Source organism: Pelodiscus sinensis, chromosome 14, assembly GCF_052426305.1.
Source record: "Pelodiscus sinensis isolate ZL-2025 chromosome 14, ASM5242630v1, whole genome shotgun sequence".
NCBI classification, from domain to species: domain Eukaryota; kingdom Metazoa; phylum Chordata; order Testudines; family Trionychidae; genus Pelodiscus; species Pelodiscus sinensis.
In genome coordinates this window covers 2,252,344-2,269,468 of record NC_143065.1, presented here as the reverse complement: position 1 = coordinate 2,269,468, position 17,125 = coordinate 2,252,344, and the positions used below count along the sequence as shown (strand labels likewise).

General features: G+C 39.4%; 1 protein-coding gene across 2 annotated transcripts in view; it reads right to left on the bottom strand.

Moving 5' to 3' along the window:
* ENTREP2 (endosomal transmembrane epsin interactor 2) overlaps positions 1 to 17,125 on the bottom strand; it is a 349,968-nt gene that overhangs the window by 29,421 nt on the left and 303,422 nt on the right. For both annotated transcript variants that reach the window (XM_075897721.2, XM_075897722.2), the window contains exons 6-7: positions 5,993 to 6,153; positions 4,726 to 4,861 (exon numbers count right to left, since the gene is read on the bottom strand). In XM_075897721.2, coding sequence (XP_075753836.2) covers positions 4,726 to 4,861; positions 5,993 to 6,153 — 297 coding nt within the window. The remainder of the gene's footprint in view (positions 1 to 4,725; positions 4,862 to 5,992; positions 6,154 to 17,125) is intronic.

The following is a 17,125-nucleotide window of genomic DNA, read 5'->3' as shown; positions in this document are numbered from 1 at the left end:
AAATTGGTAACAAAAGGTTCCTGTTATAAATGAAAAGGCAAGACCTCTCCGGTTAACTTCTGGGCTCTTGCCTGTAATGTGCAGTCTCTTTATATTGGCTTATAGATTTCTTTAAACATAACATTTGGCCTTCCTAGTGGTGGTACCTTGCTGACAGACTGGCAATCAAAATAAGGAACAGATAGGGCATTTTACATCACTCTGTCTCTTAATACCAACCGAGCACCAAGGAGCTTCCTCCCTTTATACAGAAAAGATGGCAATATCTTTCATCTCTACATAATAATATCGACTGCCTAGAGCTTTAGCTGCAGAAAGATGAATAGACAGTTTTAATCACTTAAGGGGGGCCTAGATATAATCTAGACAGTTAAAAATCACTTACAGTTGTCAGATTTTTTTTCTTTCATTGGTCATTTTTTCAGCATATCCAGGCTCCATTTTACTAGAATGAGCTATTTAAGTCTGTCTGGTCAGCGTATTCACAGATTGCATTTACCCTCTCCTTTTCCATTTGTCAGAATAATTGCTGAAATGTAATATATGTGCAGTTTACACTAATAAGTGGAATTTATTAACCTTCTACCTGCTTGGGGGAAAGGGAGTCATGTTTTAACAGTAACAACAAACCCTTTTAATATTTAGTCAGGTCAAAGCTCTTGTTCACTGATGGGTGGGAGTGCAGGTGTTAGTGGCACAGGTCCTTTTACCCACCTGCACCCCGGTAATAGATTTCATCAACTTGAAGACCCTCAGGAACACTGGTGGCATTAAAATATAGTCACTAAGCTGTTAAGACTCAAAGAATAGCTAAACCCTGGTTTAAATTCAGCTGGAGCTGCCCAGAGTGGATCTTTGACAAATATTTTCAAAGCCCCAAGCCCTGGTGTGCCCCGTGGGGCTGGAGCGCCGAACCTGGGTATTCTGGGAAATACTATATGAGAATTTAAGCCCTAGGATAAACCATGCTTTCAGCAACCCTGCACAGCCTACAAATTAGTAAAGATTGCAAGACATTTACTGGTATAATCCATCCAGAGACGGGATCTTTCAATTCTTGTCTTTTGCCATCACGTAGCCGATATCACCTTGGAAAAGTAGAGCAAAAAGCACTGTTCTCAAGGCAATGCAACAAGTTGCAGAATGGATGACAACTGCAAATTGTATTTAGAAAAAACCCACTGCTATTAGCACTGACATTTTCTGTTCCTATCCAGGAAATAGCTAAGTCTAATTTGATATAATTTGATAACACTCTAAAGACCTTAATCCATGTAAAAACAAACAAAAAATATGCCGGATGCTCAGGAAGAGGCTTAATAAATATTATTGCTTAATGGCTCCCAGCAGCACTTCTGTAGCTAACACTCTGCCATTATTTCTGTTAGTGAGTCTGCCTTTGAGGAGTTTATAAATCTATCAATTCAGTTCATAGCATGCTGTTACTCAATGCATATTATATGAGAGTGTGTGGCATGTATGTAAGACTTTGAGGTCTCATTCTATATTCCTTGCAGACCTAAATTTTTCCACTGACTGAACGGCCATGTTCTTCAATTTTTAAATGAAATTTTTTTAATTTGAAAGTGTTGGAAACATGAAGTTACCATGGTCAGTGCACTTCACTTCCCAACCTTCAATGCCTCCTGCCATTCTACTCTTAGAGCTTTCCTGGCTAGAAAATGCCAGGCATACAGTGGGCTGATGTGGATTAGTGCCAAATGAGAGCTGTATAATAATTAAAAATCCACCCCTCATTTTCACTTGCGACCAGAACCAATACTGGGAGTCAGGTGCCCAGAAAAGAAAGGATAGTGCACCGACACTGACCCAACTGTCAAAGATTTATGGACAATGCATCTGCTTAGATGCGCTTTTGAAGAAACCTGACCTAACAGAGCGAACAATGATTTTGCTGCTTTAAGTTACTGGATTGTTAAGTGAATTATTTCTGTTGTACATGAGTGCCATGTGCAGCTGGGATGGCTGTTCCTATGAAAATTTGATCCTAATAGTCAGAGTACCCAGAATGGTGGCTGACATGTTTCTTTATTTAAATAAAAACAAACAGCCATTGCTATAACTTTCTCAGGTAGCAGATAGAGTCTCTTCTGAAATATGTTTTTTCAAACTAGATATGATTTAAATTGTTTTTGCCTTTTTTTTTAATTTAGAGACACAAATATAAAACCAATGGAAAACACCCTAAGGCTTTCAGGTTCTTTTACCATCAGTGCTGTAAAGAAAACAGGAGAGAATTTCAGTAAGTAACATTTTAGAAATAAGCTACTTGAGATTCAAACTTTGCTGTTCATAAGCAATTTTCACTGACTCATTTCTAAAACCGATGCATAAATAAAAGGGAGAAGGGGTTGAGGTAATACCATTGACTGAACCCCCTTTTGTTGGCAAGAGAGACACGTTTCAAGCTTACATAGATCAGAGGCAAATAATCTTTGGCCTGTTGCTGCCTTCTACCAGGTATAAGTAGACTAACTTAGAAAAACAAAGACGTAACAGAAGCTGTGTTGTGAGATAAGAAGGTTGGAATGTCTGAGACGCCTCATTTATGCTTGGCTGCCCATCCCTTGACCATCTACCATGGCTGCTTTCTTTGGAAACTTTGTAAATTATCAGCAATTTTCCTTTTCTGGGGAGTGGGTCATATATTTATATTTTAATCTGTTTCTTAATATACTGTTTTCATTCAGTAGAGCAGCCACAAGAGGGTTCTGAGTAAATATGAAGGACTCTAGTCACCCATAGTATAGACAGGTGCTATGTGACCTAGTTATATGCACCCAGCTCTGCAAATGTTCACCTCAACCCTGACAAGGAGTAGTTAGGATGTTAAATTCCTCAAACTTCCTCCAGTGTCTATCAGAAGAAAAGTAACAATCTCAGAAGCAATTAAAACACAGAAACTGAGACTGTTACACAGGGTGGCAGTCAATCAGCATGATCACCAAGCACCCCTCGCACATTACTGCTTAATTTGGCATTAATTGTGTCCCCCATTGCACCATAATCCTGTAATTGGTTGTTTAATGGTATGAAATAAAGGCAGAAAACACAACAGAAAAATATAAAAGAGATGTCCTGGACCTTTTGTCAAGCTCATAATGGAGTTAAGGGGATTGCAGAATATTGTTATTGATACAATATTTCAGTCATTACTGCAAGTAATGACATCAAATGTATGAGCAACAGCAAAATTACAGCTGAATGTAGATTTTACTCATTGCTTTGCTTACAGAAACACATCCCTATTTCTTATAGTTCAATATAAAGCTGTTTTGCATGATTCCTTATTACTTAATGTAATCACTTAATGCAGGCCATGCCTCAGTATTCTGGTGCCAGCTTGACTTTCGTTTTTGGAAAGTTATATGTTACAACTGGCAGAGAGTAAATTTTGACACTTGGCATAAGCCTTTCTGTCAAGACTTAGGCAGAAAGCTAATAGGAAAATTTATGCCAGCTCTTTTCCAGAAGATAATTTGAGATCCAATGCCAACTGGCGACTGCAAACTCAAATCCACATTTTTATTGATCTAGGTTAATACAGAGTCTTTCTCAGGAATTTCTCTAAAGTCAAGTATGATACTTAATGGATTTTTATATACAAATTTGTATTAATCTAGGCTCAGACCATGGGACATGTTAAAACTACATGTCCCAGGAGCTGCATTTCTAATATGCACACAAATGGCATCATTACATTTTGCGCCAAACAAAATTACCTTCTTGGATATCAAATCTATTTTTTTTTTTTACTATCTCTTACCTATGCACACGACATTAAAGCAACACCCCTGCTATATACACTGGAAAACTATGAATAAAGGAAAACTGCTTCCTACATGAGGATTTTTCTTACCACACGTGTCTAAACAGCCCAATCTCACTTCTGAACTTCATTCTCCGTCCTCACCTAAATAAAGGTTCCTTGCTTCAGTGACTCATCTTTTTCTAGGTTTTCTTCTGTGGTGGTCCAATGTTCTGTGATTATTGTTATTCTTCTTTTAACAATGTGGATGACCTCAATTAAAATGCTATATTATATATAAACATTTATCCAAGCATGCACTCAGAATTGATGCAAACTTATAGGTGAAGATGACAGGCTAGTATTGGGAAAGGAAAACACCCACTTTAAGTTAGACAGTGGACTGTAAATTATCAGTTTAAAGCAGGGCTACTCAACACACGGCCCATTTATTTGTGGCCTGCGGTGTGGTTTGGGTTTATGTGGGGCTCAACATGCAGCCCATGGATTGGATCCTTTGAACATGGTCTCCACTGGGAACACACTGCACAATGGCGAGCCGTCTCCCAGGTGGGGTGAGCATTGAAAGACACAAGAGGCCGAGTGGCCGGAACAGATGGCTACAGATGGCTTTTCTAGCCCCCAGGGAGGAGATGCCGGGAGCGCTGGGGCATTGTGGGAAATGCTTTGTTTCATGCCCATCAGTGAGAGAGAAGATATTTGCATGTAGATGCAACCACACTTAAGTTGTGGCCCTTGGCACGTGCTGAGAGTATCATTGTGGCCCCGGGGTTTCCAAAGTTGAGTAGCCCTGATTTAAAGAATACAAAAGTGCTCACCATTCAAATATGTTTATCGCTGTTCCTTAAGGTACTCTTACCTCCTATGTTCTTTTAGCTGCCAGTAAGAGAATGGCCAAAAAGAGAATGGCCCCATTTCATTTGATCTTTCCTTACCTGACTAGCAGGGGCCTGTCCAATCACTGCTTCGTAAGGAGGGGGCAGCTCCGTTGGGTATAGCATTCCTGGGCTGTTAATGGTGACTTCATATAAAGCACTGAAGGGGGAATGAGGAAAGTCCAAATGGAGACCTCTATTAAAGAAAATAAACGTTTAATTATCATTTCACTTCACTGGATTTACCTGGAAAACTAATGTCATCTTCCACAATGATGTAGTGAGCAGATGCAGGAATCTGAATTTGTTAGTGAACACATCACAAAGCAGCCCATTCATCAGATAGGTGAAATGAAGCCTAAATTCAAAAGACAGTTTAAAAGTGTATTCCATTTTTTGAATACTGGCCATTTATACCAATCTCTTCTATAGGCATTACTGTCTTGCAAATACTCTGTAGCAATGCACATTACATTAAAGGCAATTTCCTCAAAAGATTAAATCTCACATTTAGCTTCTGTGTATAATGCTAACAACTGTGGTAAAATTAATAGTAAATCGGAATCCTTGTTTTATTGTCAAATATTTTTCTCCCGGTCTTGTCAGAAGTCATCCACTTCTCCACCATGGTCTTTCAGCAGTAGCACTAACATAAGCAAATGAATGTTTTAAAATGTGTTTGAGAAGATTTTGTCAAACACGCATGAGACTGCAGTTCATATTTTTGGAAAAGACATCCATTATAAATTGAGGCCAGCGCGGATACAAATTTATATCCGTGTATACAGCTACCTATGGACATAAATCAATATATCCATGGAACCACAAGGCTCTTCCGGGAACCAGAGTGGCAAAGGAGCAGAATGTAGGACCACCAATCCCAGGAGCCGGCACCCCACACTGGTAGCAACTACAGCACGGCTATACCGCCCCCATTACTGCTCACATCCCTTCCATGCAGCTGTCTGCATCTCCTGTAGGAGAACACATGAGCATCACCGGGGACTGCGGCTAGTAAGCCTGGTGCCCACTCCAGTAGACCGGGGGTGAGGAGGCAGTACAGCTGTACCGGAGAAACTGCCAGTGTGGGGCGCTGGCTCCTGGGAGCAATGGCCCCACATTCTCCTTTCACTACTGCGAATCTCGGTTCCACAGATACCGATTTATATCCGTGAATATAAATCGATATCTTTGCAGGGCTCTAACTATAAAAGAAAGACACAGTGAGGCTGTTCATAGTGTATAATTCATTTTCCCCAGAAATAGTCTCAATCTGTGCCCCAGAGCTATAAAGGAGTGACATTAAAGTTCAGGGAGAAAGAATTACCTCTGTGCTTCCATCACAGGTGCGCAAGTATATTCAGGTGGATAGTAGGGTGGTGGTGGTATTGGAGGTATGAACTCGTCAAAGTCCAGGGTCTGATGTAGAATAGTTCCATGGGGAGTCATACAGTCTGGGTTGGTGGAATGTGATCTCTGTGGCAGAAACTGAAAATACATACAAAGGTAATGCTGCTTCAGATGGTAATGGCAGAAATAACAAAAGTAATATGGAGACAGATTCTGCTATCCTTATTTTCACTGAACTGTGCATTGTTCCACAGTGCACATTAGTGCAATCAGTAGGTCTGCTTCAGTGAGTAGAGTCCTACCCAGTAAGAGTGAGGTAGGAGAATCTGGCCCAAAAGGACGATGAGGAAATCGACAGAAGTAAAACAAGACTTTATCCAACTTTTAGAGGACTCCCAAAATCTTCATAAAGTCAGGGGAAAATATAATATCCTATCAGCAGGAAGGAGAACACAGACATTTCAGGCTGAACAGTGTTGCAGAAAATTGTTTCTTATAAAACAATTTTCTTTGATAAAGCATTAAATGATTAATGGTATAATCTGGTCAGAAATAATGAACAGTTGGTTATACCTATTAAAATAACTATTTGCACATTCTCTCTGCCAATTTGGAATGCACCATGTTATAAATCAGGTGTTACGTGCTAAATACGTATTTTTAGAAGAGAAAAAAAGAAATGACAAGTATTCCACAAACAAATCTTTCATGACATGAGAACTCAACCTAATTTAAACTTGTTTTTATAAAATAAATTATTTCAATATTAATATATTTTATAATTGGTGTGGTATAGAAATTGCTACGTTTACCCATGTTTTAAAAATAGAGTCCTGTGAATAAAAAGAAAAGAAGAAGGACCATTCCTTACACTACACATATCCATACCTAAAAATAAAAAATACAACTATAACAGTCACAATGCCTGAGAAGTACAAATCAAGGGTCTGAAGCTGATCAGGCTCTAACATAGCAATACAGTAAAACTCCAATAGTCCAGCATCCAATTGTACAGCACTCCTGATAGTCCGGCATCAAAATGGCAAGAGCCTAATGAGAGAGCTTTGGCAAAAAACGAATCACAAGGCAGCAGCGGCAGCAGCTGAACCGAGCGAAACCGGATGGGACCTAGTCAGTCTGCCACATATTGTGTGACACTGGACGGTGCTTGTGCTACAATAAAAAGGGTTAAAACACTTTATATACAGTATATACTGCTTATATATATATATAACCATCCTACAGTACCTCCTGACAGTCCGGCATATTTGATAATCCGGCACCACCTAGGTCCCAAAGGTTCCGGATTATCGAAAGTCTACTGTAATATGAAAAAGCACACTCAGTGGTACAGAAAAACAGTCGCCCTATGAGCTGGTTAGCAAGTTTAAACCCACTTTAAATACTAAGATAAATACTAAGGGGACTGTTCTAAAGATCACAAGGAACCTGGATTTTGTGACCCTGCTTTATATGCTCTCAACAGGGAGAAGTACACCGTTAGCCAATCACAACACACAGAGGCATTTTTTCAACTTCTGTTGAGTCTCTGCTGTCATATTACTTTTGCTGGATTGGTAGAAGACTGGGTCTTCATCCCACCTGTTGAATCAACTGAGCTAAGAAAATCTGCTGAAGGCACACTTTTGCTTTATATTGGATTAAGTGAATACATCTGTTTGTACTGTTGTCTTACCACGCTATGATGATTTTTAAAAAATTTCCACTGACACAGATTAAAAAAGCAGTCAAATAACAGGAAAACAAACATGTTTATGTTTAGCAGAGCCAGCAAATAGCTTTCATTTATAGTCTGGCTGGGATAGTAACTTTCTGGGAAAACTTCATCTCAGACGTAACTCAAATTTGACATTATGCCAGTGATTAATTCAGTTGATTGTGTTTAGAAGCCTGAAATAATCATTGTTTCATGAAACATTCTACATGTAAGATGTCTGAAAGGTCACAGTCTGAATGATGTAATACAAAGGAGGGTCAGGGACCTGGGTCGCCTTTGTTTGTGGGCAATTAACAAGTAAAGGCTTACTAATTAGCTGTCAAGTTACACTTTCAAAAGTGTCTACTAACTAATTAGCCTCCTGTGCTCTAGATCCTGCTACTACCTTTCAGTCAATGTGCTCTATTGGTGCTGTTAGAATAGAAACATACTCATAGCTGTGTACTATCCCTGCTGCCGAATGTGCCATCATACATATACAATGTAATAAAGAAGTCTAATAACTTCTATGTATTAAAGTTTCTATGACATTTTTCATAACAGAGGCATCCTGCCCACATTTTAGTGCGATCATTCTACCTACACGTGTTTTCTGACGTATTATATTTCCCTTCATGTTCTGCCAAACCATTATACAATATTATAAATGCCAAACTTCAGGGGCAGACGAAGGTACCACTGTTTAATTTATCAGTCTCTAAAATATTTAACATTTTTGGTGCTATTTTCAGTGTAAAGACTACTATTACTGATAATTCTAAATACCATCAACATAAAACTAATTTTCCTGTCTATATTCAAGAGTAGATTAAATTAATTCAAAGTAATCACCTGAAAGGAGCCATGGAACAGTTTGACACATAACTAGGAAAATCATAATTATATCTAAATATAAACATTTTGTCCCCAATACCTGACCAAACTGATCCATCACTAATATTCACATTTTCTAGTATAATCAGCAGTCTAACTAATCTAGAGTTTTGATTTTGGGACTCCATTTCTATTCTCTCTCTTTCTCCCTCTTTGAGCTCCCCAAACTCAACTTATGCTAATATTCCCACCACAGTATCTTCATGGGCATGTCTACACTAAGAAATTATTTTGAAATAACTTATCTTGAAATAATAACTCCCAAAATAGCTATTTCAAAATAGCGTGTCCACACTACAGGGAAGCCTCGAAATTAGTCTGAGGCAGGTTCCCTTAACATGGATGCACTACCTTGACTTAGAGCCCCAGAAAGTATTGAGGAGTAATTACTTCGAATTACTTCGAGGAGTAGTTATTTTGAAAAAGCAGCAGTGGAGCATCCACACTACTGCTATTTCGAAATAACGGGTGTGGTAGTATGGACACTCCACTTGTTATTTCAAAGTAAGGGGAGTTATTTTGAAATAACCCTCTTGTGTAGACCAGGGCTATAGGTCTGATTGCTTCTGTTAGGATATGTCTATACTACATTGTTATTTCAAAATATCTAATTTCAAAATAACGCATCTACACACAAAATGCATTTCAAAATAGCTTTTTGCTATTTCGAAATAGTCTGTCCACACTGATTGGATGCTGAATCACATTTAAGGCCAGCCGGAACTAGGCAGGGCATCAGGTCAGAAGTTACCTTGTGGCCAGGGTGGCCAGCAGGGCACCCTGGGAAGGGCTGGAGGCCCCCTATTTCGAAATAAGCATCTACACAGAGCTTATTTTGAAATAGCAATTTTGAAATTGGCGCTATTCCTCGTGGAATGAGGTTTACCAATTTCGAAATAAGCCCTCCGTTATTTCTAATTAATTTCGAAATAGCAGTCGGCTTGTGTAGATGCTAGGAAAGTTATTTTGAAATAACGGCTGTTATTTTGAAATAACTTTGCTGTGTAGACATCCCCTTAAGAGAAGAGGTAGATCCTCCCTTCAATTCTTGATTTCTCAATAAAAAGCGCGTCTAGATTGGCCATGGACGCTTTTCCGCAAAAAGTGCTTTTGCGGAAAAGCGTCCTGCCAATCTAGACGTGCTTTTCCGAAAATGCTTTTAACGGAAAACTTTTCCGTTAAAAGCATTTCTGGAAAATCATGCCAGTGTAGACTTAGCCCTTAAGTTTAGCACTGTAACACATATTTTCCTGTCCTCATTACTCTGCTATGATCCTGCTACAGTTTATCAATCTCCTTCTTGAATTGTGGGCACCAGAGCTAGACACAGTAATTCAGTAGCAGCTGCACTAGTGCCAAATACTGTACAGAGGTAAAATAATCTCTGTACTTCTCTTTTATGAATACAATAAGCTTTTTAGTCCTTTTGACCACAGCACTGACAGCACCGTACTGGGTGCTCATGTTCTTCTGATTATGCACCACTACTCCCAAACCTTTTTCAGAGTCATCACTACCCATGATAGAGTCCCCCGCTCTTCTTGTAAGTAAGACCTTGGTTCCTGCATGTATTAATTTGCATTCAGCCACATTAAACTGCATGTTGCTTGCATGTGCTCAGCGTAGGAAACAACCCAGATCATTTTATGTCAATGGCCTGTCCTTTTCATTATTTACCACTCCCTCACTCTTCATGTGGTCTGCAAACTTTAACACTAATTACTTTATGTTCTCTTCCAGGTCATTAATAAAAACATAAAATAGTGTTGGGCTAAAAACGAATCCCTGCAGGATCCCAACAGAAACATCCTTTCCTGATAATTCCCTGTGTACAATTAAATTTTGAGATTGTTCAATGAGCCAGTTGTTAATCCATTTAAGGTGTGCCATCCTAAATTTGTATTGTTCTACGTTTTAAATCAAAATGTTGTACAGTAACAAGTCAAATACCACCTTAAATAAGTTTAACCCTATTATTAAACATTATATCTTTTAACGATCAAATTTATAGTCTCATCAAAAGAAGATATCAAGGTAATTTGACAGAATCTATTTTCCATAAACACATTTTGATTGTCATTAATTATATTTCTTTCTGTTAATTCTTTAAAGAAGCCTGTATCAGCTGCTCCATTATAAAGCCTCAGATCAAAGTCAGCCTGATAGGTCTATAAATTAGCAAGGTCATCCCATCTACCTCTTTTAAATACTGGCACAATATTAGCATTTTACCACTCTTCCTCAGGGTTCCATGATGTTTGAAAACTCCCAGTAATGACACACTGAGCTCCTCATGTAGCTCTTTTAAACTCCTGGATGCAAGTTATCACTGATTTTAATGAGTCTGACTTTAGTAGCTGCTGTTTAACAGCCTGAGATGCTAATGCAATGGAAAGCATGACTTCATTATTGTCATCTGATGTGACTGCATGAGCTGGCTTGTTTCCAAATATAGAATGGAAAAATATTTACCAAAAACATCTCTCTTCTCTACCATTTCCATCTACTAATGGACCAAAACGATTATTAGGATTATTTTCATTTTTATGCAATTTTGAAAGCTGCTTTCTTGTTGTCTTTAAGGAAAAACTCTATGGTCAGCAAAGGTGTGCCCCTTTAGTTCCCTTATTTATCTTTTTCAAGACTTTTCAAATAAAATTGGATAATCCTTCTATCCAAGATTACCTTCTTTTTTCAAAGACTTGGAATAGAAATTCCTACAACATTTTAGAATAGTTATAAACCTATCTTTTATATTTTATTTAAGGTAATAAAATCCCTATTTTTTAAAATACAGGTCAGTATTTCAAAGAGGGCTAGTGGTATAAACCTAAGTGGGTATTACTGGGTTATAGAACAAAGCTTTTACTGTATGCACATATGTGTATATAATAGCTAAAACAAATGGCTGTATTTCATCACAAATGGAAGACAGGGCCAGTGATGAATTGCACATACAAAATTGATAAGGGAAGCAAAGGGACACACTCTTCCATAATTTGTGTTATATATTTTTTGCTAGATGAGAGGTAATATGGCCTCAAGCTGTTTTGGTGAGTTTTCTTTCCAATGAAATCTAATCCTTTGGATTAGGTGTAAATTGGGTGCGATTTTCAAAAAACAACGAACTGATTTAGGAACACAATTCCTATGGACTTTGAAAGTTCTCTGAGTTTTATGTCTTTCATAATGAGGCATTAAGGTAAGGGGATGAACAAACATCACCAAGGGATCGCCCACATGCTCAATAACTTGCTTCTCTAAGCTGTTTGCATTTATTTACTAAGGTATTGTATTTTCTGCTCTTTTATTGTGTAAAAGCTTCAATAACAATTACAAATAAGAGCAGTGACATAAGCAGCCATGTCATGTGTCTCTCATGGTTGGTAAGTTCAGAGCATGTGCCATTAACACTGATTTATGTTATAAGATTGAGTACAATTTTAACCACTCTTGCTGCAAGAGTGATAATTGCAGTTTGTCATTGTCTGCTAGAGTTCACCTTAACTCATTGCTGCTACCTGGGTTCAATGCTAGTGAGCTCTTCAGCTCAGGAAGTCCATGATGTTGGCTGATTCAAGTGACTTAAGGAAGGCTTCTTGAAAACAAACCATTACTAATTCATTCACCCAAAGGCTCTATGCACTGAGAGTCAGGAACAGAGGCTGCTAACAGGAGAAATTTGGAGGGAGTTTTGAGAGGGAGTGTGAGAGGCTTTCCTGCCAGGTGCAGCTCTGTGTTTAATTCCATGATGGCCAGCAGTGAATTAGTGGTGCTGACATGCAATGGCTGTGACCCTTTTGTTTTACCTCTGCCTAAAGCCAGAAGGGACTTCTTATGTATGAAGTCAAGCTGGTAGCTGTGTTGGAAGAAAAGATTATTGCTTTAGAAGGGAAAGTAGAGATTTTTATTGAGAATCAGAGAAGCAGAGGCATTCCTACACAGCTAGGTTCAGGAAACTTTTGTACTTTAGGTTCCGGGAAGAATAAAACTAGCCACCAAGGAACGGTAGAGAGAGGAAAATAGAGACAGGCTTTCTGTATATCTAGAGATGGACCAGGATAGAATCACAGCAATCATAGAATACTAGAGAGGCCATCAAGTCTAGTCCCTTGCCCTTCTGGCAGTACCAAGCACCATCCAGATCATCCGCAATAGACATTTATCTAGCCTGCTCTTAAATAGCTCCAACGATGGAGATTCCACAACCTCCCTAGGCAATTTATTTCAGTACTTAACCACCCTGACAGTTAGGAAGTTTTTCCGAACTTATGTTAGGCATCCAGTCACCACCAACCTTCTTGGTCAAAACCAAAACATAGAAGTCATTAAGCACCTCTGCCATTTCAAAGCTTCCTGTTGTTTCTTCCTCTTCATTGAGCAATGGGCCTATCTTGTCATTGGCAGGCTGTGGCCACCAAAGAGGAAGAAAATATTCTCTAACACTCTCACTCTTTCTCTCGTGCTATCCTGCCTTGTCCCAACCAGAAAACACTCTAAACTGCCATTTCTGTTCTTCATTGAAAGTCTAGTTTATAGCTTATAGTCTAGTTAGTACAGGGCCAGCTGGCTTCCTCTGTGGTTCTGTAGAAGCTGTGACAAGTCCCTGCACCTCCTAGGTGGAGCAATGGCCATGGAGGCTCCGTGTGCTGCCCTCACCTCTCTCAGACGGCTAGCTCGCAGCTCCCATTGGTTGGAAACCACAAACAATAGCATTTGTGGGTGGAGATGCTCACAGGCAGACAGCACACAGAGCTGCCTGGCCACACCTCCATCTAGGACAGTGTTTCTCTAAGTGGTCCATGGCTCCCCTTGGCTGCAAACAGTGAACCAGAGCCAATGGAAGCTGCAAGACTCTGAGGCTGAGGAGGCAGTAAATAAATAAATAAATCAGAGCTCCTTCCAGTATCCCCACATCCTCAACTTTGGCCCCAGCTGCAGCCCTCACCCTCTCCTGCAAATTAATTAAGGAGAAAAATGATAGATCCAGAGACGTTATAAGGAACTCTTACTATAACCAAGATATCAATATTTAATTAAATACAGTTAAAATATAATTCAAACCTTCAAAGAAATAGCAGGTTCTAGAAATGACTTGCACATACTGAAATTATGAACTCTAGCAATCCAAAAGCACTTTCAAAACTATATAGTGAGCTTATTATACTTGAAATGGGTGGCAAATGTAATTACTGGAAGAAATGGGTAAAGGTTCTAGATCAGGAGCATTGGTACTTTATTTGGGGTAAAATAGCTCTCTTTTCCAGAAAATCAGTACATTTTACTAATTCAGTGGTATCTCACACTGTCTCATTTAAAGAGAATCTACAGTGATGCACCAAGTAGTCAGAGTGTGGGTGCAATGACTCTTTCATGGGAATGTCTCAAATCACAGCATACTGGTCAAAGTATTTGCAACCTCATAATGGCTCTGAGTTCACAGATAGAACAGCTTGTCTCCTCAAACATTGTCCCTTTAATCCTAGAGGACTGAAAATTAAAAGCAAAAAGTATCCATTAATTTAAAAAAAAAAGAGCTGACCTCTGCACTGGAAGATGATAACATTAAATCTACAGGTCATAAGTTTACAAAGGCCTTCACTGGTTTCTAATGCTTGGATACTAGCAAGTTTGAACACAGCTGCAGAAACCTTAATCTCTTCTGTCCTGCTGGTGAAGGGAAGTACTAACAATGTGAGTTCATCTAATTACCCAACTGGTGGCATCTGCTAGTGATGCCATGACTAATCACAATGAATTTCTGGGCTCAGTTTGACGACAAACAAAACTAAAACAGATGTTTCTGCATTTTGGGCAGCAGGAACCTATTGTCATACTTAATTCTTTCCTCTTGAGTGGCATGCTGACAAAGCAACAACAAGAAAAGTGATCATCCATATCAGAAGTAAAACTGAATCCTACCAAAATAAGAGGCCCTCACTTTCAAAATTAGGGCTGCACAATCAGGGAGCAGAAAAATGTGCATGCAGTTGTGTTACTAACAAGCACACAGAAATATTACTATTTGTTTTTTATTTATGGGAGTGTTCACTTGTGTGTTAGGCTCTTTCCAAACACTTAAGGATGGCTCATAAGAAACTGTATGTGCAAAATAGTCAGTGAATTACTTGATGTGTGATCTGACATCGGATTTCAAAATTCCTAAAATAGGAGTATTAAATCCTGGATCCTAAATCCATATTCAGTCACTATCCTGAATTTCTAAAGTATTGAGGTGCATCTCCCACTGGTCAATAGGAATTGCTGAGTGCTCTGCATTTTCTGAGGTCAGTGGGTACATAAAGATTATTACTATTTATGCTATGGTAGCAGAGAAGTCACAAGTGGCATCAAGGTCCACTGTGCTATATACCAAACACATACTAGACGTCAGGCCAACATTTTCAATAACAGGACTCTAATGTTAGGCTCCTAAGTCCATGTTTAAAGACCTAAAAGTGGTATTTTTCAAAAGCTCCTACGTCATTTATGCACTCTTGAAAACCTACATGTTCTTCAAAATTAGGTTATAATCCATGGCCCAACAATTTGCAGACTAAACAGACAACGCAAAGGGTAGGAGGAAAAAAACAGATGCAGAGTAAGTAGTAAGTAACTTGCCCTAAATCACACAGCAGGCATTGGCACAGCCAGAATAAAATCCAGGTCTCCTGGTTGCTAGTTGAGTACACTATCCATTACACTACAATGGATTTAGTTCATGTATAAGGATTTGGGACCCTAATTTCAGGCATTTATTTTTGAAAATCATTACTTTGATCAATTACCCAAAGTGCAGGCAGGCTGCAGTGGTTCTCAACTTATTTACTATTGTGGGCTGCATAAACAACTCTGTGTGTTGTGTGGGCTGCATCCACACTACGTAAAAAACCTGTACACCACTTAATATCACTGAAAGCCACTTAAAAACTACCTCAGTCCATTTGTTGAAATAAAGGGTTTTTTTTCTGTTAAATTGGTTTATATTGGGGTGGGCAAATACTGGGATCCAGTAAGCCTGGGTTATTCCTTGGCGGGCCCCCACACCACAATATTTACCTGCCCCTAAGCAGGTATGGGGGGACTCACAGCTCCTGTTGGCCATAGATCACTGTTCCTGCCCAATGGGAGCTGCAATTGCTGGTATCTGTGGAGGTGCAGGTAAATATAGTGGCAGCGGCCAACCAGGAGCTAACCCTGGCAAACTGCCCGCTGTTTTATTGCCCACCCCTGGTTAATACTGATATGGCTGACTGGCATGCCTCTACATGAACATGAGCAAGTGTGTGTAAGTGAAAGTTGTGTGAAACCAATGGGGGGGAGGAGGGGGGGGAGAGAGAGAGAGAGTGTGTGTGTGAGAATGAGAGAGTCATGGGAGACAAACAGTCCGAGTGCACAGCTGTGGGGGCGGTTGAATACTCCACTTGCTGTACAATAGTCAGGACTGTCCTGGGCAGCTCATTCTGTGCAGCATGTGCAGGGAGGAAACAGCAGACTGCTAGGACAGCCCTGTCACGGTGCTCTGCTCACCTTCTTTGCTGGCAGGGAGCGCTCTAAGCAGAGCTCGGCAGCACCTCTCCTCAGCCAACCCTGCTCCTACTGGGCCAGGAATGAGGTGAGGCAAACTTTGAATTTTTTTAGCATGCAGACGGGCTACAGCTGTGTGCTAATTGGCTGCAAGCAGCCTGCGGGTTGAGAACCACTGATCCAGGGTAATTGGGACAGCAGCAGCTGTGATGGGATATGTGAGATATTAGTTATGCTGAATAAGTTTTCATATTTATTTGTATTAAGTCTTTGAAAAAATTACAAATAAGCATTTCTTCCTAGGACACATTGCAGGAGTCAAATAATACTTGGTACAAAATACAAGATTCTGTAAGATTCATTGCTGCAGAAATTCCCAAAAAGAGAAGGAGATACACATAGTAAACAAACAAAAAACACAAAACAAACAAAACCCACCGTAAGTGCAGGTGGTTCTGTGCAGCTTATATTTACAAAATATTTAAGGCCTTTGTTCTGCAAACACTTACACATGTACAGGATTTTAAGTGAGTAGATATATTCAAGGTAATGGGACTGCTCAAATTATTACAGTTATGCACGGATTAGGTTTTGCAGGATCTGGTCTTAAATGTATAAACCTTTCTAATCTGAAGTAATCAAAAAGTGAGATTTTCAAATTTGCAAAAGTCTAGTTTTTAATTAACTTAAATTGTTTAATTGAATTACCTGACATCCATGCAGGACACTCTAGCTACGTCTAGACTGCATCCCTCTGTCGACAGAGGGATGCAAATCAATCACATCAAAATTGCTAATGAAGCAGAGATTGAAATATCCTGCACTTCATTAGCATAACCATGGCTGCCTCTTTTTCCCAAAATGGAGCTTTTTGGAAAAAAACCCGGCAGTCTAGATGCAGATCTGTCGAAAATAAACCCTTTTTTGACAGATCCTGTATTCCGCAAAAAATGAGGTTTACAGGATCTGTCG